We start from the raw sequence: 23,171 nt of genomic DNA, 5'->3' as shown, positions 1-23,171 counted from the left end.
GCCTCGCTTGCTTGGGGGTTGCCTCGCTTGCTTGGGGGTTGCCTCGCTTGCTTGGGGGTTGCCGCGCTTGCGTGGGGTTTGCCTCGCTTGCTTGGGAGTTTGCCTCGCTTGCTTGGGAGTTTGCCTCGCTTGCTTGGGGGTTTGCCTCGCTTGCTTGGGGGTTGCCGCGCTTGCGTGGGGGTTGCCGTGCTTGCGTGGGGTTTGCCTCGCTTGGGGGTTGCCTCGCTTGCTTGGGGTTTGCCGCGCTTGTGTGGGGTTTGCCGCGCTTGTGTGGGGTTTGCCTCGCTTGCTTGGGGGTTGCCTCGCTTGCTTGGGGGTTGCCTCGCTTGCGTGGGGGGTTGCCTCGCTTGCGTGGGGGGTTGCCTCGCTTGCATGGGGTTTGCCTCGCTTGCTTGGGGGTTTGCCTCGCTTGCTTGGGGGTTGCTCCTTCAGCTTCAAGTTCCTCCTGGTGCCTTGGTGTGCAGGCTCACTGCCTGATGTCAGGCCCCCCTGCCTGTCCATGTTCAACATGATGTTAAAGACAGCCATGGAGTATTTTTTAGTTTTTTCAGTCTTGTCTGTGACCCCCAGAATAACTTTCTTCCTCTAGCAGAACATGTTACCTAGACTGAAGCATTCCTATAGAAGAGTATTTCAGGTGGTGTAAATGGTGTGTACCTTAGAATGTCCAACGTGTGCCTTCTCAAATGAGACTCTCCCTTCAGCACCCAGGCCTTCTTCTGGCACAAAGGGGACTCGGTGACTGGTGTCATGTCAAGTGCAGGCTGAGCCTGTGGGGAGGTTGGTGTAACACAGCCCCAGACTTGGCGTGGCTGCCACAGTCCTTTGCTTTGTGCATGTAGTAGAGCTGGGGTGTCATGAAGAAAACAGTAACTGCTAGTCCAGGTTGTGCATGTCTTGATATGCTGTCTTAACTCTCTTTAGGGGAGATCACCTTCCAGGCTGTCAGAGCACATGTCTGTGCTTACCAAAATTCATCTCTCTGTTGTTTGGGGTTTTGGCTTTTGCTTCCTTGTTCTTAAAGTAACTCTTGGCTGAAGATTGTTCCTGGTTCAGCTTCCTCTCTTCTCTGGGAGTCTTCGCTTCAGCTCTCTGCTGTCACAGCCCAGTGAATCTGCACTCTACTTTGCCCTGTCTCCTGTGGCATGATTGTTTGCCCCTGATCCTGCATTCTCTGATTCTGGAGTGGAAGAATCTGTTTTATTGTGCTGAGCTGGCCCGTTTATTTCTGATGGTAGCTGATTAATGTGATCCTTTCCAGTTGCCAGCAGAGGGATTTGTCTGATTGTTACCTAAACCTAACCAAGCTTTAGACCTATACCACTTCCCCCACTCCAAAAGCCAAGAGCTCTTTCGGGTGTGTGGAAGCAGGAGTGAGTGGCACTGTGGTGTGTGTAGAGCTGGCACAGAGAGGGCTTTCCTCTAAGAAATGTGTTTTGTCTGCACCTAGGAATCTTACTTTCACTGGACATTTGGAGTCACTGAAGCAGGCTGCTTTGGAGCAGTAGATGTTGATACTGGAAGATCCATGCTCTTTGTTCCACAACTGCCTGAGAGCTATGCAGTCTGGATGGGAAAGTAAGAGACCTCTTTGTGTTCTGTTGGCTGTGGGTGCAACAACTGTCTGCAGAGCTGCACTGCTGCCTCATTGCAGCCAGCCTGCACTGGAGCCTTTGGTGTGAGCTGCAGGGCAGTGGAATGATACAAAATGTTATGTCATATGATCCTTCAGAACCAGCACTTGTGGCTGTTGTGGTGTCCATGAAAGGACACTGAGCCATAAAGAAACTGGAAGTGTCGAGTTGAGACTGAACAAGTGAAAGAGCCAAGCAGTCTTTAGCAGCCTGCAGCCACCTTAGCTGATGAGGCTTTGCCAGTGGCAGAAGGTACATTAGGCTCTTTGATACTCTTTCATATGAACTGACAGGCTGGGGAATGTGATTGGAATTCTGTCCTCTGAGTATGACATAAACATCTCTCTTACTATCCACACTGGTCGTAAATGCTGCTCAGTACCATAGCAGTGGAGGAGTTGATTTATTTCTGTGTTCACTTCTTGTCTCACTCTTAATTGTATTTACACCACCTAACAAACTGTAAATTTCCTTGTCCCTATTCTCTCAGAACGTTCTAACTGAATATTTGCAGCCCAGGTTGCTTCACTTCTAATTGAAGCTATCACTTAAATTTAATGCTAATTTTGGGAAAGAGAAAACAATTGCATCCGATCCCATATGCTGAACTGTGCCAGACCATACGGTGAGGCATGGCTGCTGTCTTCTCAGGGACTTAATATGAACATCACTGTCCTAGACCTGCCTGGGAACTGGAATAGTTTGTGATGGCACAGAAATGGCTGAGTGCTGCTGTCTGAGGTGTGGCAGCTGAGCTCTGCAGCTGCATGGGGGGTGGGTTCTGTTTGACCCCCACTGTGTACGCTCTGAAGTCTGTTCCCTGGTGGTGCTTGTTCTCATTTACAGACAGAGGTTTCTCCTCCCCCTGAGTTCTCCTCTGCTGGTTCCCATCAGCTGGTTCATGCCCATGCTGACAGCCTGGAAAGGCTGAGCCACAGAACTGAAACTCTTGGTGGAGCAGAGCATCACAGTGTTTGTCGGTGGGAACCTTTGGGGTTTGTCTGTGCTGCTCATTATTGGTTCACTTACAGAGCTGCAAGCTGGTTAAAAGTGGTTTGTTGTCACTGTGTCCTTTTGCAGGGTAGAACAAATTGTCTTTATCACAGCAAGCCTTGTTTTCCAAATTCTCCTCCTTCCCCTTCCTGCGTGCCTCACTTGGAATCTTTGTTTCCTCCCCTGTCACCCGTGGCCATGCACTGTTTCTGCCTGTCAGGAGGATGGATGAGTAGCTCATTGGGGAGTCAGGAGCAGTTCTGCTTCGTAAGTTGGTTGGCAGGGGTACTGCACCCAGCTAGAGATCGTGTCCCTTCCCAGAAGACTCAATTTTAAGTCAAAATGAGCACTGAAAGACAAGCCCAAATAAGTTTGCTTTCCATCCAGTGCTGTTTATCTGCTGTGGCTTGCCTGGGAAGTGCTTGTTGCACGTGGAAGGCCCTAGCTGCCCACTGCAGAAAAGTTGAGGCAGCACCAGCAAAGCATGGGTCAGTTCAGTGCCTTCCTTGGAGTGCCCAGGGTTGGTGCTCTGCAGAGGTCTGCAGCTGCTCTTCTTCACAGCACAGGACACAGCTGCTTTGCCTGCAGTGTGCATTGCTTCCTAGTCAGGGCAGATGTGGGAAAGGCCATGTGAGGCTAGGCAGGGTGCAGGGATCTCCCCAGTGAATGCAGAAGGCCCTTTGCTGCTGCTGTGTCACTAACTGTGGTGCTTGTTGTGCTGTCACTTCCAAAGGGGACATACTGAAGTGGTTCTCAAAGTGCAGCTTAGGAAGCAGGGGCAGTGGCAGTCGGGTGAAACTGTTTGCCTTGAACTGATGCACAAAGCAGTGAGGCTCCGTGGCTTTTTCAAGTCAGTCTTAGCTTGCCCCAAAGCAGTGAGTTACGTGGAGCAGCTGCTTGGAGGTGAGCAGGCTCACCTTTGCAGCTGAGCCCATCAACACTGTCACTGCTTTGGTCTCACCAGCTGCACCGGGGCTTGTGAGCAGGTTTGCATGCTGAGGTGGTGCCTGGGGATTCTGGAACAGAAGAACTTGGAGGTGATGAGTGCCCCACCCTGGGCTGTGGTCAGCCACGGAGCCAGTGCTGTGTAGTACCCATGGTGAGGGTGGCTACCACCTCTTTGGAAGTGTTGCCCATCTTGCAGGACTCCTTCCTGAGGGTGTATGCTCCATAGAGTTGTAAATAGTTGTGAAGCTGCCTTTCAGAAGTCCCTCAAGCCAAAACAATGTCTGCAGTTTTAAGAGGGAGAAAAGATAGAATTTAACTCCCAGACTGTGAGGGCTCTCCAGAAATTCCACAGACTCTTTAGGTGCCAGTCACACCATTGTGAGGGAGGTTGTAGGACTGGTGATCCTACCTTGGACCTTTGTGAAGGGATTGCAAGGACAGTTGCTCTGTTGTTGTGAGTGTGGGCACTCCTCCAAGTGTTGGATGATTCTGTATCTTAGTTGGCTGGGAAGATCTTTCCAGCTGTTTTGCCTATCTCTTGATCTGTGGCCCTGCCCCTCCCATGGCTTGTAAAGCAGGAACAGATTCAGGGGTTGGCTTGGGCATTCCTGAGGCACTCTTCTGACTTCTGGAGCAAGAGTTAAAGACCTGAATCCAGTAACGTAAGGCAGTTAAAGGCTCCAGAAGTGCAGCTGCTCTAAGTGCCCCTTGCCCTGGGCATGGCCTTACCTAGACCAGTTTGTGGTACAGAGCTGGCAGCCCCCTTGCTGTTCCTGGGGAGCTGGTGTGGCTGTGTCTTGCACAGACTCCAGTTTCACTAATGAGGGCTGCAGCTTTTTTAGTGGTGAGGGGTGTGTGGGTGCTGTGGGGAGCAGGCTGAGTCCCCCTCAGTGCTGCTCTTGCTGTGGGTTTTGTGGGAATGAAGCACAGTTCCTAGGGCAGCTGTGGTGCAAATCTTCTCTGGAGCTGTGTGTGCAGACAGTGAACTCTAGAAGGGTCTCTGCTTCTCCTTCTGACATCCCCTGCTGCTTTTCCTTGTGACACTTTCCCTACAATGAAATCTGTTCAGTTTTTCTGTTTCTGAGGCTCGGTTGGATTTCTTCCTGCCACTTGTCCCTTCCCCCTACCCACAGAATTTTTATTTTGCTGGTTCAAAACCAAGGAATCCATTTTGAATTACTTTAGGTCATCTTATCACTGTTTTGTGCCGACTGACAACTGCAATTTCTCTGCAGCTGAAGGCCAGCAGATGCCATCTGTGGATCTCATGGACATGCTCAGTGCTGCTTCTGTTGCCGAAGAGCATCAGAACTCATTTCAGTCATCGCAGCCTCTCACTAATCAAGACCTGAAGTGCACTGCTGTTTGTCACTCCCAGTTGTGAAAACATCAGTCTGAACTGACACAGCACTTGCCAGGCTGCCAGCTGGAGGCTCTCCCAGCCTTTTTAGAGCTCACCTTTTCAGCTCTGTATTTATTTTTTATCCTCTGCTTTAGGCTTTCCAGGGTTTTGTGAGGACAGATCCTGGGGTTTGGGTCATATCACAGTGTTGCTGTCCAAGCCAGCCTGGGCTGGTCTGGGAGAGTTATACTTTTGAGAGAGACTTGTATCAAATCTTTTACCCAGACAGCACATCTGCTGCTGCTTCACCCTGCAGCTGAGCCTTGCAAATGAAGCTGCCTGCTTTAGACTGAGAAGGCCTCCCTCTGCAGTTCCCCAGGCTGCTGCTTCCCCACCCTTCCACTTTTCTCCACGGTGCAGTGGTTCCCTTGCCTGTCTCCCATTCATTTCTTACAAGGTTTTCTGTGGATACAAATGACTTTTACAGAGTGATTAGTGGTTGGCTTGCTCTGGCCACTTTACTGATGATCATTTTGCTCTGCTGGAATGCTTTGACTTCTCAACTGATCAGTTTAGTCACTGTCACAGTATCCTAACTGTCCAGGACCCTTTCTGATCCAGGCTGAATGTGGATTCTTTCTTTCAGGGAGTGTTTGTGTAAATCTTTGCTTTGTAGCTGCTGAAGTTTCCTTGTCTTTCTTGTTGGGAATGTTCCAGACCCTGACAGTTATTTCTGTCAGCACACTGATCTGCAAAGCTCAGCAGCACACACCTCTGACTGGTTGCACAAGTGAGGGATTCAGTGTCAGAGGGCTTCTTTCTCCTCCTCTCTGTGTTTTGGGTGTGTTGAGCAATAGAACCAGCACTAAGTGAATCTGCTTGACAGTGCTGCACCAGACCTTTTTAATGACTTGACGTGGCTCCAAGCTACAGCATGAGGAGGTTCAGCCTTGCTTGCATGCATCTCATTCCTGTGATACAATGGGGCACATGGGTCACCCCAGCAGGCAGCTGATAGTTTAGACTTTAATGCAGGGCATCCAGTTCAGTGCCACCAGCTCCTGAGAAGCTTCTTGAATAGCAGAACATCCAACTTTTCTTCTGACCAGGTATGCTTTGTGTTTGGCTGCTGCTGGCCAGGTGAGCTGCAGCAGCAGCAGTGCCCATGGGGGTTTCCGAGCAGTGCTCCAGCAGAGCTCTGCATCTCCATGCTGCCTTCCGCTGTCCACCTGCCTGGGCCAAGGGCAGGGCTCTGCTGCAGAGCTTGCTGTAGTGCTTTGATGTGTGGGACATCAACACTCCTCCTTTGCTGCCTCCCAAAGTCAGAGCAGAGCATCTGCTGCTGACACATTCCATACGTAGCTTTCTCAGCTGAGAATCATGAATTGAGAGCAGAGTTTGAGTGGGACACCGTAATTATGTAGTGACCTAGCAGCTGTGCTTACCCTCTTAACCACTGCAGTTATTTCTGTGCTCTTCTGGGGGGGAAAGGAGCTTTCTGATGAGTGTTTGTCTGCAGACTTATGCTACAGGAAGTCTTTCAGGGATTTCAATGTCTAAACGTTTCCTTTGTCACAGTTTTGTTCTGTGCTGTGACAAAAGATCTCCTCTCTAGGGAAGAGTTGTATTTGCAGAGAGAAATAAAGCAAAGGTTACCAGCTGCAAGTTTTTTGTGTCTTGGGGGCTTGGGGTGGCTCTTGATGGTCTCTTTTAAATGTCTAATTGAGGCACTGCCTCTCAAGGTAGAACTTATAGAAAGCATAAAGAACTTCTCATCTTTTGGGAGCACCTGTGCTGGGAATAGCTGAGCAGGAGCAGTGAGATGGGGATTTGAAGCTGATGAAATGGCTGGTTCAGAGCTTGGCTTTTATTGGGAAGAACCATGAGAGGGAGATTGAGACGGGAGATTAGGGAGGAATTCTTTACAGTGAGGGTGGTGAGACACTGGCACAGGTTGCCCAGGGAGGCTGTGGCTGTCCCCTCCCTGGAGGTGTTCAAGGCCAGGCTGGATGAGGCCTTGAGCAACCTGGGCTGGTGGGAGGCGTCCCTGCCCGTGGCAGGGGGTTGGAACTGGATGAGCTTCAAGGTCCCTTCCAACCCAGACTGTTGTGATTCTATGAATGTGTGAGAGTCTCCTCACTCATTTCTGATTTTGGAAGTCCAGTGGCCTGGATGTGGCTCATAGTTACTCTGCTTCTGCATAAGCTGTGTGTAGCACTGGGAGGCCCAGTGCCAGGTACTCAGCATCCTGTGCCCAGCATCACACAGGTGAGTTTGTGTGTAGTGTTTCTGCCTGTAAAGGACACAGCAGGAATCCAGAGAAATGTGGGCAGGGGGCAACAGCAAAGCAGCAGAATGTTGTTGGAGGCTGCTCGTGAGTCAGGAGCCCATTAGTGCTGCTTTGCTTTAGACCTAGCTTGGTGTCTTGAAGAGAGGGTCTGAGAGGGTGAAATTCCTTTTGGATAGAGAGGTGATTGCATGGTTTGGACAGAGCCAGGAATGTCTGCTGGTGACTTGTAAAGCCTTTTGTGTTGTTCCTCCTGGAGCCCTTGACACCCTCTTGCTTGGTTGATGCTCTGCCACCTGCTGACTCGATGATGCTGTAATGAGGAGGGTAGTCACTGGTGGATCTCAGCATCATCAAAGATTGCTTCTGCATCTCTCTTCCCTTTGCAGCTCTGTGTGCTGTGCTGGGGGGTTTCTGCTCATCTGTTCTCCTTCCCCTCAGGGTTCTTCTTTTTTGTGTGCAGGCTCACTGAAACTCAACTCTGTTCATTCCAGCAGGGTCTGAGCAATGAGCTGTCAACTGTAGGACTGTTGCTGAGAACTCTGCCTGTCCACTTTACTCCTGGTTCATATGTTTCCCCTGGTGGAAGTGAGGACAGCTGGGGTGTTAAGTCAGGCAGTGTGTGGCTAAAACCAGATTCAGTGCTCAGAAAACGTTTTGAAAGGAGCTTTAGCTAGACTGATCCCATTTTTGTAATGAAGATACCAGGAAAAGGATTTCTTTATCCAAGAGAAATAGTTGAGTAGTTTTACACTGAAGGCTATGCAGTGGGATCAGTGATCCTGAATGAGGACCTCCAGCTGAAATGCTGAGTGAAATTGGGGTACTTCAGGAAAAGCTGAATTTCATTGTAGAGCTGAGCTACTGTAAGGGCTAAGTCCCAGAAGCACTGAAAAATGCAAAGCAACCAGTAGGAAAAAGTTGTTCCATATATTGAGGATTGGGAGAGCATTTAGATGGAAATGGCAGCACACACACATGAATGTATGGCAGCAATTAGGCAGCAGATCTATGAGCAGGGGCCTTAGCTGCCTTTCGTTCAGGAGCAGCTATCAGCTGTTAGAAATTCTGCTCACAGCTTTTGTTGGCATTTGTGATTCAGATCCATCTCATTTGTACCTCTCTTCTGAATGCAGTTCTGACAAACAGAACTCTTTTTTTCTGCTGTTGCTATTATGAGGCTATTGCTCCAGAGTCCTTTAGAACACAAAGAAATGTTGCCTAATGGAATTCCTAACAGTATTGTCAAATTTGTCCGAATTTGCTGTTAGGAGTTCTTGTGCAGTGTAATGAGCAACAGCTTTGAAATGCTTTTAGACAACGAGACCAAGTTGATATTGAGTTTAAAGCGGAGGCAAAACATGGTTAATGAAATACTGCCAAAAAAATGGAGGCTTGAATTTTGCCCAGCTGTACAAAAGCTTCCAAATGCATTTTTGGGGTGTATTTATAGATAGGCCATCAGAGCTGCTCATCCTACTGATTGTCCTGAGACTGTGCAGGGAGAATATGAGAAGGGCAGCACCCAGCTGTAAATGAGTCTGGCTTCAGCTGTCACAGAGAACAGGAAATGCTGCTGCAAATGCACTGGTGACCAAAGGTGGACTGGGGAGAGCCTCTGGCCTTTGTTGGATGCAGGGGGAACAGAGTGGCCAAGGGTGAGGAAAAGGCTTGAGGGACTCAACATCTTCTTTCCCATAGGGAAGGGACATTGAGCCCTAGGGTGAAGTGCTTTTTTCTCTTGGGGGTTTTGCTAATCTGTGTTGCTAGGGAATCTGAAAAGTCCTTCAGCTGTCCACATCTGCTTCCAGATGTGCAGGTTATCTCTGCAGGTAAGGAGAGACACAATTCTGCAGTAGCTGGGATCACATCTTCCATTGGGTGATCCTGCTGATTCCTTTATGGCTTGCTGTGGGGCTGTTTGTCTGCAGCCTCTGCAGTGATTAATCAGAATTTTTGAAGCTGGCAGCTTCAAAACACAAAGCCAGATCTAAACATTGCAACCAATCAGCTTCTTCTGCCTGCCTGAGAGTCATCTGGAGCGGGGAATGCTCCTCAGCTCTGGAAGGTGTCAGAAGGACTTGGCATGGCCATAACTTGGTGTAACTTCTGAGTTCTCTGGTGTCAGGGATCATGCTGTGGGAGGTGCAGTTCCTGTGGCAGTGCTGGAGTTTGGACTGGTTTTTCTTTAAATTGGGTGAAAATAAACTGAGCCCTGTGTCTGCTGAGGGACCCTGCACTGGGACTGGTTTTGCAGTCACCATGGTCTTGGTGCATGATGATCTTTGCTGCTGAACTGTGGAAATGTTGAAGGCTGTGGAGAATAGGGAAAGGTCTCAGTGAGGACCATCTCTGCTCCTCCTTATCCCTGTGCTTTTGTTTTGTCTTTGCTGCTTTTCTGTGTGTAACAGCGCGGAACGTTTCTGCTCTAATGCACTTCCACCTGCATGGCTCTGCAGTAGGGAGCTCTTCCCAGGGAGAGGTGGCTTCAGCACTGAAGCGTCCCACATGGCTCCTGTGGGATGGTAGCTCGTGGGAAGTGGAGGTGAGTTTATTTTACCATCTAGTCAGAGTGCTAAGTGGCTGAGGGAAAGAAGTGAGGCAGTTCTGAGTGCTTCAGAGAGGAGATAAGCAGTCTGGCATTCCACTTCCTACTAGAAGTCTTGCTGACTTCTGAACGAGGTAGCAAGAAGGAGATCAGCAAGGAGGTGCCCATGTGGGAAAGGTGGCAGCTTGGCAGGTGGTGTGATGGGCTCCAAGGTATCTGGAAGATGGCCTGGTTTAATAACTGAGAGAAAGGGTGAAGGACTGTGAGAAGCTGCTGTTTTCTTTCTCTTAAAATAGAAACCCAATTTCTCAGCCTTGAAAGGCTGATGAGCTGCACTCAGAGCTCTAGTATACATAAGAAGGGATGTCAGGGGGATTACAGCTGGAACTGAATCAATAATGGATTAATATTAGCCATAACCAGGAATTAAATTAGCAGCAGTGTGCTGTAGACCACACAGTTACAAGGGGCAACAAAAACCAACCCCAAAGCAGCTTGTGAAGACAAAAGTTTTCTTACTGGACAAGGAGAGCTGCTCTTGCTTGAACCCCGTGAAATGAAGCCAACAAAGCCCAGCACGTTTGTGGGCACACTTGAAGCAATATTTACTTTACAAGAAACAGTTGTTTGATTCAAACAATACAGCTCATTGTGCATGGGGCTGAGGAGGTACTGCTCCAACCAGCATAAATTACCATAAATTACCACAGGCCATAAATTAGCTGGGGTTGCAGTTGGGATTCTTCTGATACCAGATGAATTGGTTGGAACTGTAAAAGAGAAGAAAAATTGAAAGGGCTTAATCTGTTTGTGATGTTTCTGGAATATGAGGCATGAAAGAAGGGCAAAGGAGATGCCTGTAGGAGATGTTCTATGCAAAAGCTGAGCGTAAGGGGACTCTCAAACATGGGGTGTAGGAAGGGAGGAGTCAGCAGTCATGGTTTGTGTTGTTAGGTGTGAAGCTGGGGAGAGAAATGCTTCAATGGGTTTGAAGGCTCAGCAGTGATGGTAAGAGTCCAGGAAAGGAGCACTGCAGAAGTGCAGCCAGAAGGAGCTGCTGGTATGTGCTAGAGTTGTGCTGTCACAGCTGAAGCAGTGCTTCAGATCTCTGAGGTACTGCCTTGGAGCACCAGAAATGCCGGTGTATCGTTGTCACGTCTCAGCCCAGTGCTGTTTGGAACACAGAGGGATATGGAATGAGAAACAAAAGCACAGGATGGAAAACCCAACTTCAGTCAGAGCTCCAGCCACCTGCTGCTGCCTGTCTCGTGAACCACCTCCTGAAGATGCTGAGCTGTGTCCCAGTGCTTCTGCTGTTCCTCACTGCTAGAATCATTCTGCAGCATCCAGCCTCCTTTAGTCTTTCCCCAGCTGCTCTTCCACTCTTGCAGTCTAATGTTTAAACAGCTGAGGTCTGGTCCTGGGCACACCTCTTGCTCTCCTGTTGCCTCTCAGGAAGTGAAATGCCCAGAAGCCTCCAAACTCCAGGTGTTCAGATGCTTTGTTTCTCCTGTCAGGGTGTAAGCTAGGCAGGTTTGTTCCTTTTGAGACTTTGTTTTCAGCAGTACACTGCTTGTACTTGTTTCTCTTTGGGAGTGGAGAGATTGCAGTCAGAGACCAGAGTCTGATGAGTAACTGACTGTTGCTATGGAGTGAAGGAATGAGCAGTGGTAAACCACTAGTGGGAGGCTGGCAGTAGTTCCAGGGCACTGATCCACACCAGTGTCTGCCCCAGCTGACTGCAGGCAGGGTCTGTGACTGGCTGTGGGGTGAAGACGGCTGAAATGATTTAGCTTTGAACGTGGCCATGTGAAGCTGCACACTCTGTTGGGTGGGAGGAGTGGGTGAACCTCTGGTATCCTGAGGAGCAGCAGCATCAGAGCCCCCAGTCTCTTGTGTTCACATCAGAGAGGTCCCCAGGGTAGAGAGAGAATGCTCTGTTCATGTGCTATTTCCACATGTGCCAGCACCTGCTGAGTTGGCAGGCTGAGTACAAATGGCATGGCAAAACTCTTTAACAGGACTGTTCTGTGTAGAGTGAGTGGGAAAGGAAACCCTTTAATCGAGGAGGAGACCATGCCAGCATCAGACAGGGACTGGAGCCAAGCAGGCTGAGTGCCCAGCTGTGGCAGCTCCTGCGCAGCCTCTGTTTTGAGAGACTGAGTCAAGAATGAGATTATTAGAGCCTCATGTCTGATTGCATTGCTGGGATGGCAGAGGGCATCATTGCTTTGTCTGTGGCCTTGTCAGAAGAGCACAGCTAGCCCCAAGTGTTTGTTGTTGTTTTCCAAAGGATTCACCCCCCAGAGTTCTTCAGGAAGAAGTATGCTGTGGATGAGGTGCACTACGTGACCGAGGTGAGCTGCCTGCTTCCTGTGGGCAGGGGCTCCTCTGCAGACAGCAGCTGGGCATGAAGTTGCTGTCAGTATGTTCAGGAGGAAGGAAACAAGAATAGTAATGGCTCCAATCTGTCTTTGCAGATCTGCAGTGTCCTGACTTCGAAGAAGCCTGCCGTGCTGCTCACCTTGGTGAGTCACTGCCCTGCAGAGGCCTCATTTCCTTCAGGAAGGAGATCAGCTTAGGCAGCATTTTCCTGCACTGGCCTTCCTCTTTCCCCACATCTCTGCTGACTGGAGGCCACCTCTGAACAGTCCCCTGTTCTTCTGGCCCCACCATGACCTCTGGTCTTGCAGCCTGCATTCTCCCTGCCAGCAGCTGTCACCCATGAGAAGCCTAACACCAACCATGCTGTCCTCCAGCCTGTGTGCAAGGACTCCAAACTCCTTTTGTCTCTTACTCTGCTCTGGCTATGTCATGAGCGTATTTAGGCCTTCCTGTGGAAACCCCACCAGGATTCAGGGAATACTTGCCCTGCATAGAGTGGGTTGGCAAGAACAGCTTCTGGAAGGAAGCTGCCAAGCACCATTCTGAGTGCTGCTTGCCTCTTTCTCCAGAAGGATGAATGAGTTGAGGTAAAGCCTGCAAGTCGTTCCTTCCCCATCACCTCTCACCAGCTGCTTTCTGTCACAGATGTTTTGTAAGCCTCTCACTGTTCAGAGTTCTGATTGCTTGTCTCCAGCCTGTACAGGAAATGATTGGCTGTCTGAGCTTTTCCTTGCAGCAAACGCAGTGGCAGCTCTTGGATTTTCCATTTTCCCAGTAGCTGCCAGACAGAAGCCTTCACAGAAAATTCCTGAAGTCACAGAGCATGAGATCTGATTTCCCAGAGAAAGCAGAGGCCATGAATGGTTTCCATCCTTTTTCACACACATTTGTACCCACACACAGAAGATAACCCTGGAGCTTCTTTCCTGTCCTTCAAGAGAAATGAGTGTGAAAGGGAGGATCTGACCATTTTCTGCTACTTACTGGGAGTTCTGCACCTCAAGGGGTTGAGTAGTTGTCACTGTGAGCATCCTGTCATAACCAGGATCCTTCACCTAATTTGTGGCTGACAAGATGGAGCTGTGATACTTTCACTTTGCTCCTCCTGCCATGGAAGAGCACTTGACTGTCCCCTGGCTGGCTGTAAGCTTGGTCCTCTCCTCCTGTGCTCCCGCTGCAGATACAGAACTGTGACACTTCTCCACAGGGTTGCCCTGGCACATGTCAGAAGTCTTCCTCTGCTTTGTAGCAGCCAAAATGCTCTTGCTTATGCTGCTTGCTTGACTAAAAAGCTGTAGGGGAGCAGCGTGCAAGCTGCAATAGCAATCATTGCCAAGGCAGTGCAGAGTCACTCATTTTGAAGTGCAAATACTTGAGAAGAAGCCTTGCTGGCTGTTACTCTCCTGCCCTTTGTTATCTCCCTCTCAGCTGCTTCTGCAGACACAAGGGGGCTAGAAAGCACAGCTTCCAGCAGCACATGCAGCCTGAGCTCTGTGCCGCTCTGCTGTGGAACCCACCACTTCTCACATTCACCAGGCAGTCTGGAGCTTGTTTGGAGGGATTCGAGTAAACCTGTGTGTAAGGTCCCTGCAGGCTGGTGGCAGCAGGTTCTGCCTGCTGCTGCTGTTTGAACTGCTGCTGTCTGGCCCAGAGTCACTGTCCTTGGATCCCTTCCCTTGCAGCGTGGTGTCAACACTGACAGTGGCAGTGTCTCCAGAGAAGCGTCCTTCGAGGGCATCAGCCAGTAAGTGCCAAGACCTTTTTGTACACCAGTTGTTGCATGGTTCTCTTGATCTGTCTTAGATTTCACCTGAAGAGATGTTTTTTCCTGCTGACAGGGTGCTGGGTGGCAGATCAAATGCATTGATAGTTGTTTGGAAATGTTTGACATCTTCCTAGTGACCTGAAATACAGAGGGCAGTTTTTTGGAAGTGTCTTAACGTTCAACAAGACCAAGTGCAAGGTCCTGCAGCTGGGTCGAGGCAATCCCAAGCACAAATACAGGCTGGGCAGTGACTGGCTGGAGAGCAGCCCTGAGGAGAGGGACTTGGGGGTGCTGGTGGAGGAGAAGCTCAACATGAGCTATCAGTGTGCACTTGCAGCCCAGAAAGCAAATCGTGTCCTGGGCTGCATCAAGAGAAGTGTGGCCAGCAGGTCAAGGGAGGTGATTCTGCCCCTCTACTCAGCTCTGCTGAGACCCCACCTGGAGTACTGCATCCAGTTCTGGAGCCCCTATTACAAGAGGGATATGGACATGCTGGAAGGTGTCCAGAGAAGGGCCACCAGGATGATCAGAGGGCTGGAGCACCTCTCTGGTGAGGACAGACTGAAAGAGTTGGGGCTGTTCAGTCTGGAGAAGAGAAGGCTCTGTGGTAACCTTCTTGTGGCCTTCCAGTATCTGAAGGGGGCCTACAAGAAAGCTGGGGAGGGACTTTTTAGGATATCAGGTAGTGACAGGACTAGAGGTAATGGAATAAAGCTGGAAGTGGGGAGATTCAGGCTGGACGTGAGGAAGAAGTTCTTCCCCATGAGAGTGGTGAGAGCCTGGAATGGGTTGTCCAGGGAGGTGGTTGGGGCCCCATCCCTGGAGGTGTTTAAGGCCAGGCTGGATGAGGCTCTGGCCAGCCTGATCTAGTGTGAGGTGTCCCTGCCCATGGCAGGGGGGTTGGAACTGGATGATCCTTGTGGTCCCTTCCAACCCTGACTGATTCTATGATTCTATGATTCTTTTGCATCTAAGGTCATACAGTGCTTCTCTGTGCTTGCATCAAGTATCTAAACCCAAGCAGAGCCATCTCCTTACCTGCATTTCCACTCTTGGGACTGGAATAGTTAGGTTTCAGATTTCAGAAAAATAGTATTTAGGAGCAGCTTCTCTCTCTTCCTGACTTTCCTGTGCAGTACTCAGGCAGGTGCAGGGATTCTGGCATGCAGAGTCTCCTGAAGAGCTGTGGCATTACAGGTGCAGAGTCTCAGAGATCACTTTTCTACTGAGATGTGTCCCTTGATGGTGTCTTTTGTTTGGTGCTCGTGGGGTGCTGCTCTCTGCCTGCATGCAACAAATAAAATACATCACAGCCTGCTCTGGGATGTGAGGATGATGGCCTCAATTTTGAATTGAATACAACTGCCTGTTCTGGTCTCCTAAAATGAGATCATTCTCTATTTGAGTGTATAGCAAAAAAGATTCCCCCCTGCTCCTTGCCCCCAGTTAAAAAGCCAGTTGAAAGGAACACTCCTGCTGGGGTGGTCAGCAGGTGCCTTTCTTTATGATTTTTGACTGCCACTCACCCTGCTGTGGTTTTCTCCATCCACCTCTGCTGCCAGCATGTCAATTCTGCACTGAGGATGGTGTTACACAGGGCTGGCTGCAGCTCTGGGCACTCACTGTGCAGTCAGAGCATGCTGGGACCATCTTTCCTCTGTGTCCTGGGAGCTGAGATCTGGGATCTTGTAACTGAACAGGGCAAGACAACTGCCCCAGCCCAGTGAGCTGTTGGGAAGCAGCATCTCTGTGTCAGTGCTGGACACCTAGGGGATGGCTCCAAGCCAGTCTAGCTCTGAGCATGGCTCTTGCATCTCTGACATCATCATCATCACTCTTCTCAGCAGTGTTGAGCACATTCACACTAGCCATGGAACTCCTTACACATGCTGACCTCCTGCACACGTGCTCCTTGTGTGCTGTGGGGGTCACCCAGTGGTGGTTTGGGGCTTCCACCTCTTCCTCCTGGTGGTCTGTAGCTGAACTTGTTTGCACATCGCTCTCTGGGCTCTGAGACAGCTGATGAGGTAGAGTGACTGCAGAGTCAGCCTAAACCACTTCGCTCTTCTTCACTTCTTCCTTCTCAAGCCCACAGTTGCAGTTTCTTGTTGCTTCCACAGCTGATGGCTCTTCCATTCAGAAGTGATTGCTGTCTTGGTGCCCATAGGTGAAAGCTGTGGGGTGGTGGTGATTCAGTTGCCAAAGTGCCTTTTCCCTCTGCTTTGACAAAAAGCTTTCTTGCTTGCAGGTGACCAACTTAGAATCATAGAATTGTCAGGGTTGGAAGGGACCTCAGGGCTCATCCAGTTCCAAACAGCTGCCATGGGCAGGGACACCTCACACCAGAGCAGGTTGCTCACAGCCACATCCAGCCTGGCCTTCAAAACCTCCAGGGATGAGGCTTCCACCACCTTCCTGGGCAACCTGTTCCAGAGTCCCACCACCCTCATGGGGAAGAACTTCTTCCTAACATCCAATCTGAATCTCCCCACTAATTTTGCTTCATTCCCCCCAGTCCTATCACTACCTGACACCCTCAAAAGTCCTTCCCCAGCTTTCTTGCAGCCCCCTTCAGATCCTGCAGTGTGCTGTGACTTGTGGCTCTCGGTACACTGCTGCCTTGCAGTGGTGTCTGATCAACAGCCCTGATGCTGAGTCCTCTGCAGCTTGTCCTTCCTTGCTGGCTGCTGTGAGAAGCTGTTCTCTGGCTGGGGGCAGGAACAGCAGGCTGGTTACCTTCACCTTGTTAGGATGTGTTAAGTTCATGAGCATATATTTTTGAAACAGAGAAATGCAGTGAGGTGTTCTCTGCTGTCTGAGGATGCAGGAAGACCCTGTGCAATTAGAAGTGACTTCTAAACTATTTTAATTATTTTTTTAATTGGATTTGTGCTTTTGTGATCCCCTCTGAGGTATGAAGAATTGTTAATAACCTGAAATAAATTTAATTTTTCCTTCAAAAATGTGGGGAAATGAATTGTTGTCTTACAACATTCTTCTGAAGGTCTGTTGGGAGCCTTGGAGCATTTAAGTTCTCTTACATGCCCTAAATGAAGAGCCAACAGTCCCGAGTTAGACAAAAATGTCTTTGTTGCAGAACACTCCTTTAAATTGTAAGCAAAACCCCTCTTGAACAATGCTTGAAAATCCATTTGTGCTCCACTTCATTATTCAGCTTCTTACTCTATTGGCCACTGTAATGTGACTGTTTGGAGAGCCTCAGAGCAGTTGCAGGAACTGCTGATGCAGAAAGTAAACAGAAATGGTGAAGTGTTTGGGGCCAAGGTGAGGTGGGAGCTTTTGCTCTGCCTCTTCTGCAGGTGGGAAAAGAGGAGATGTTGTTCTTCCTGTGCTCTGAGCAAGCTGGTGTGTCACATATCATACAGACATGGAAGGGGATCCAGCAAAGGGGCAAATCACCACTTCCCTCTCTTTGCTTTCATTAGAGGCTGTTGGAGAAGCAAAGGTAAAACCACAGAACAATTTGTAAGAGGACCCCTGAGGTCAGCCTGGTCCAGCCAACACTGATAGCAGTGAATGGATAGCTGAGCATTTGATCTGGGTTAAAAGCAGGTCGATAACCAAGGCCCGAACATTCCCTGCATTTGCTTTCTGCAGCCTGAGGATGGCATCTGCTTGGTCTGCTGCCTTTGCAAAGGAAGGGGGTGCACAGTGAGGATGAGGGGGTGCACAGTGAGGATGAGGGGGTGCACGGTGAGGATGAGGGGGTGCACAGTGAGGATGAGGGGGTGCACAGTGAGGATGAGGGGGTGCACGGTGAGGATGAGGGGGTGCACAGTGAGGATGAGGGGGTGCACAGTGAGGATGAGGGTGCACAGTGAGGGTGAGGGGGTGCACAGTGAGGATGAGGGGGTGCACGGTGAGGATGAGGGGGTGCACGGTGAGGAGTGAGGGGGTGCACGGTGAGGATGAGGGGGTGCACGGTGAGGATGAGGGGGTGCACGGTGAGGGTGGGGGGTGCACAGTGAGGATGAGGGGGTGCACAGTGAGGATGAGGGGGTGCACAGTGAGGGTGGGGGGTGCACAGTGAGGATGAGGGATGCACGGTGAGGATGAGGGGGTGCACGGTGAGGGTGGGGGGTGCACGGTGAGGATGAGGGGGTGCACGGTGAGGGTGGGGGGTGCATGGTGAGGGTGGGGGGTGCACGGTGAGGATGAGGGGGTGCACGGTGAGGATGAGGGGGTGCACGGTGAGGATGAGGGATGCACGGTGAGGATGAGGGGGTGCACGGTGAGGATGAGGGGGTGCACGGTGAGGATGAGGGATGCACGGTGAGGATGAGGGATGCACGGTGAGGGTGAGGGGGTGCACGGTGAGGGTGAGGGGGTGCACAGTGAGGGTGAGGGGGTGCACAGTGAGGGTGAGGGGGTGCACAGTGAGGGTGAGGGGGTGCACAGTGAGGATGAGGGATGCACAGTGAGGATGAGGGGGTGCACAGTGAGGATGAGGGGGTGCACAGTGAGGATGAGGGGTGCACAGTGAGGATGAGGGATGCACAGTGAGGATGAGGGGGTGCACAGTGAGGATGAGGGTTGCACAGTGAGGATGAGGGGTGCACAGTGAGGATGAGGGATGCACAGTGAGGATGAGGGGGTGGACAGTGAGGATGAGGGGTGGACAGTGAGGATGAGGGGGTGCACAGTGAGGATGAGGGGGTGCACAGTGAGGATGAGGGGGTGCACAGTGAGGATGAGGGATGCACAGTGAGGGTGGGAGGTGCACAGTGAGGATGAGGGGGTGCACAGTGAGGATGAGGGGTGCACAGTGAGGATGAGGGGGTGCACAGTGAGGGTGGGAGGTGCACAGTGAGGATGAGGGGGTGCACAGTGAGGATGAGGGTGCACAGTGAGGATGAGGGATGCACAGTGAGGGTGAGGGGGTGCACAGTGAGGGTGGGGGGTGCACAGTGAGGATGAGGGTGCACAGTGAGGATGAGGGATGCACAGTGAGGATGAGGGGGTGCACAGTGAGGGTGGGGGGTGCACAGTGAGGATGAGGATGCACAGTGAGGATGAGGGGGTGCACAGTGAGGATGAGGGGGTGCACAGTGAGGGTGAGGGGGTGCACAGTGAGGGTGAGGGGTGCACAGTGAGGGTGGGGGGTACATTCTGATCCATGCCAACACAAGACCTGCTTTCACAAGTTTTCCATCCTCAGAGAGGACAGAGTTAAACCGCAGTAAATAAATCTGTAACCTCTGCTGCTGTGTGTCTGCCTGGGCTTTAATATTTGGTGTTTTTTTTTTCTTTTTGTAGATTTAATGTGAACAACAAAATCCTCCATCCTGAGATTGCAGAATGGTGAGCAGCATAAATATTTCTCTTTGAGTACTGTGGAATGTGCAAATACTCTGTGCCACCGCTTCAGAGAGTTGCCCTCAGCAGAAGCCTCCTACTTGACTATAGGAGTTTGAATTTTAAGCTGATTTCATGTTATGGAGTGGAAATCATACACCAAAGTAAAAGCAGGGCTAAGGAGCAGCACTGCAGAGTGAAGAACTGATGATGGAATATTTCTTAAGCATGGTGCCTGTATGTACATGTTTATAGGTTGTGCTGGCAGTTGAGTCCTATCTGTGGCAGAGGGAATTTGTGTGATAGGAAAAGCACTGAAGAGTCTTCAGATTCTAGTAACAAAACTGGAGGTAGATGAAAACCCTCTGAAGAGGTCACCCTCATTGTTATAATTTCTCTAGGATTTATTTTAACTGCATTAATTTGGTTAACTTATTATTGATGGAACTTTACTTTGTAATTCCAGGGAAATTCTGCTGTAGCCTACCTAGAGCAGACAGGATCAGAAAATGGGACAGTGGCTATGTGGGGCAGTAGCTAAGTATAGCAGTGGGCAGAGTAGTGGTTGGTAACAGAAGGCATGGAGCTGTCTCTGCTTCCCTGTTGGGGTCACCCAACAGCTGCTGTGGTTTGAAATGCATGGCAGGAAGCAGTGCAGGTAGGTGAGAATTGTGTGGTGAATTCTTGAGAGAAGTTCAGAACAAAGTCTGTGTCCAGCTCAGAAACAGGCACAGCTCAGTATCTCCTGAGCCCTGAAGAACAGGGTTGGGTGTTTGGGGATTTGTTTGGTTGCACTTTTTTTCCTCTAGAAGCATATGAAGAGAATGGGCATCTGTGTGGGCTGCTGTGGTTTCTGAATCTCATCTTTGGTTTGTTTTCATACCAAGCAGAAATAGCATTTCTTCAGGTGCCCCCTTTTGAGGTATTGCAAATAGGTGGGAGCTGAGATTGTGCTGAGCAGAAATTCTGCAGCTCTGGGGATTTCATTATGTAAACTAGCTTCAGATTGTGCTTAAAAAGTACATGGAGTACACTTGTAGAAATGTTGTGTTTGAAGCAGTGTTGGAGCCACAGCACAAGCAGAAGTGCATTGCTTTTATTCCTCATTTATTGCTGAATAAGATGAAAAAAAGTTGGCTGAGACACTCCTTTAGGAGTATTAAAGTCCTGCAGGCTGATGCTGGAGCTGCTGGTGAGCCCCCTTCATAGGGTGAGTCAGTGCCAACTGAACCCAACTGCCATGAATACTGTAGCAGCTCCTTGCTCTTGAGGTGTGCTTGAGCTCATTTTAGCAGAGATGGTGCACATTATTTTCAGGATTTTGATTTTATATTCTTAAGCTGTGAAGCTGCAACCTAACCTGGGTCTGTTCTTTCCTTCCAGTCGTGTGATTAAGACAGACATGGAGCTGGAAGTCCTGCGCTACACCAATAAAATCTCCAGTGAAGCTCATAAAGAGGTAAGAGGTCCTTTACTGGTCACCATTTCTGTTCTTGGAGTAACAGTGGTACTCAGAAAATGTTCCCAGCAGCCCTGGATTGCTCAGTAATAAAATAATGGAGAGGCTGGATAAAAATGAGAGGATAATATCCCTCCTATTACAGCCCAGTAATGTAGCCTGCATTGCCCTTGAACTCACTGCTGCATTTGTGACGTGTGAGAAGTGTGCTCAGGGCTGAGAGCTGGAGCCCTAGCAGAAGGTGACCTGCTGGCAGCCTGTCTGTCCTGTGTGACAAATGCCTGCACAGTGATGGAGAAAGAGGAGAGCAGGATGATTGTGCTGGCCCTGGCAGCAGGTGCAGCTCTGAGACGTTTAACTAGCAGGGTCCTGTCCAAACAGGTGAGTGAGGGCAGTGCAGGGATTCTTCAGGCTGCTCCTCAGAGGTACTTCATGGTGCTGCTCTTGACATAGCATGGCAAAGACCAATCCAAGTCCTCAGCAAAGCTGCTTGGGTTGGACCTAGCACTGATGACAAAATTAGCTCACTTGGCAGTCCTGTACTCCATGGAGTGATGCAGTCAGAGGTGATGCAGTCAGGAGTGCTGAGCAATGACCAGAGGCAGCTTCTGAGGTTACTGACTCAGCTGTTGTCTTTGCTTCTGCTCCTCAGATTTCTGAGCTGGGAAGTGTAAAGCATATTTTGAAGTGAGTATTGTAGAATTGCAGTGTCTAGGGATTTTCAGTCATTCACCTTGGTTCCTCATCATCCTTGAATAATCTTAGCAGATCTGAGAATTCCTTCTGCAGAGCAGCTGTCCAGAACTGTTACAACCCAGAAACAGGCAAAGAAATCAAACTGGTGCATGTTCTTAGCAGATAAAACCCAACCAAATCAAACTTCTGTGATGTGGAACAGTGTCAGCTCCAGAAGCTTTCTGTTGGTTCAGACTGCAAAGTATCAAAGTGAGTCTCCCTCTGTAGTGTGTTCCAGGTCACAGTTCTGTTTTGCTAGTGTTTTATAGAAGTAAAACAAAAGGCCTTGCTGCCAAGATCAGCAGAGCTTTCACCAAACATTAGTGTTGTGGTGAGCTGCACTTCATTAGGACGTAGCAGTCTGGCAGCTGAACTTGCTTTGTGGCTGGAGACTGCAGGCATTTCTAAAGATGAAGATCAGTCTGATATCTAATGTAGCTTTAAAATGGACCTGCTGGTGTAAATGAAGTGCAGGTGATACTTTTGCAATGCAGGTTCCTCTGGAGGTGCTCAGTCATAAGTCCCAGATGTATAAATACGAGATCCCCTCCTGCTCTCAATGTCCCCTGTTAATATGTCTTGCAGGTAATGAAGGCAGTAAAAGCAGGCATGAAAGAATACGAGCTGGAGAGGTAAGAGTTTCTTCACTAATTGCCATAAAAAGCAGAGAGCCTGTAGCAGGGGTAGCAGCAGTAGCTAAGGCACTGTTTCAGGTGAGGCTGGGAGCTGGCTGCTGTCTGCAGGTCGCTGTGAGCGTTAGTTCATTATTTGAGGCAGTGCTTCACGAGTTCCAAACGTGCCTTTGATAATAGTTGATGACTTTTCAGTGATGGTTTAGCGTAGCATAGTTCTCTTCCTGGGGGTGTAGTGCTGTGCAGAAGCAGTGGGAAATAGCTGCTGTTATTGTTTGGAGCTGTCCAGTAAAATGATGTTTATGAGTAAGCATTGCCCTTACACTTGCTGTGTTTGGAAGCCTGCATGTATGAGTGCTTAAGAGCCTTGTAAAGGCTGTGCTCAGTTACATTTGTCCTGCAGTTCCAAGCTGGCATTGCCTGTGCTTAGCCTGCACAAGGAGCTCATCTCACAGATGTGAGGGATCTTACTGCTGCTGTGAAGGAGTCCCCAGGAACCCCATACATATCTCTGGTGTTGTAGGAGGGATTGCTGCACCTAAGTGATGCAGTAGTGACATGCCTAGATAAGCAGGATATTGCCTCCTCTTTTACACCAGGGTTTGTTTTGGATCAGCAGCAGCCTGTCTCACAAAGCATGGTTTGATCACCAAGTCCATTTCTTTTCATTTCACATCCTGTATTTTCGGCATGATGCAGAACTAGCCAAGAGCAGCCACATCTCAGTTACTGGTGGTTCTGGGCAGTTGTTTTCCAACCTGAGGAAGCAGGCTGATCCAGTGCCCAGAAAGGGGAAAGGAATGTGGCCTCATCATCTGCTGCCAGGGTTTCAGAGCAGCTCAGCCCCCCAGATAATGCAACATGGCAAACTCCTGTTACAATTCAGCAGTTAACTGTTCCCCAAACTCTGTAGGCTGGGGGCTGTGGGTTGTGCTTCAAACTCTGGCTGCACTTCCCACCAGGTAACAGGGGGAGAAGAATCCATTGCATCCCTGCCCCAGGGATTTGGGCAGGACTGTGTGTTCATTTCCTCGCTGCCCATGGAGCAGGGTTTGTGCTCAAGCGCTCTCCCGTGCTGTGGCCCTGGCAGGCTGGTTTGTGTCCACAGCAAACCCAGGCACACAGCC

At 49.9% G+C, this 23,171-nt stretch overlaps 1 protein-coding gene across 1 annotated transcript in view; it reads left to right on the top strand.

Annotated features, from left to right (window-relative positions):
• The window catches only part of PEPD (peptidase D), an 88,184-nt gene that overhangs the window by 5,150 nt on the left and 59,863 nt on the right, over positions 1-23,171 (top strand). Inside the window, exons 3-9 of the mRNA XM_054389725.1 lie at positions 1,451-1,578; positions 12,046-12,109; positions 12,233-12,280; positions 13,820-13,881; positions 19,180-19,224; positions 20,602-20,677; positions 21,998-22,044. Of these exons, the coding sequence (XP_054245700.1) occupies positions 1,451-1,578; positions 12,046-12,109; positions 12,233-12,280; positions 13,820-13,881; positions 19,180-19,224; positions 20,602-20,677; positions 21,998-22,044 (470 nt within the window). The remainder of the gene's footprint in view (positions 1-1,450; positions 1,579-12,045; positions 12,110-12,232; positions 12,281-13,819; positions 13,882-19,179; positions 19,225-20,601; positions 20,678-21,997; positions 22,045-23,171) is intronic.

Source organism: Indicator indicator, chromosome 19, assembly GCF_027791375.1.
Source record: "Indicator indicator isolate 239-I01 chromosome 19, UM_Iind_1.1, whole genome shotgun sequence".
NCBI lineage: Eukaryota > Metazoa > Chordata > Aves > Piciformes > Indicatoridae > Indicator > Indicator indicator.
Note: the sequence above shows the minus strand (reverse complement) of the source record. Positions and strands in the feature narration are given on the sequence as shown.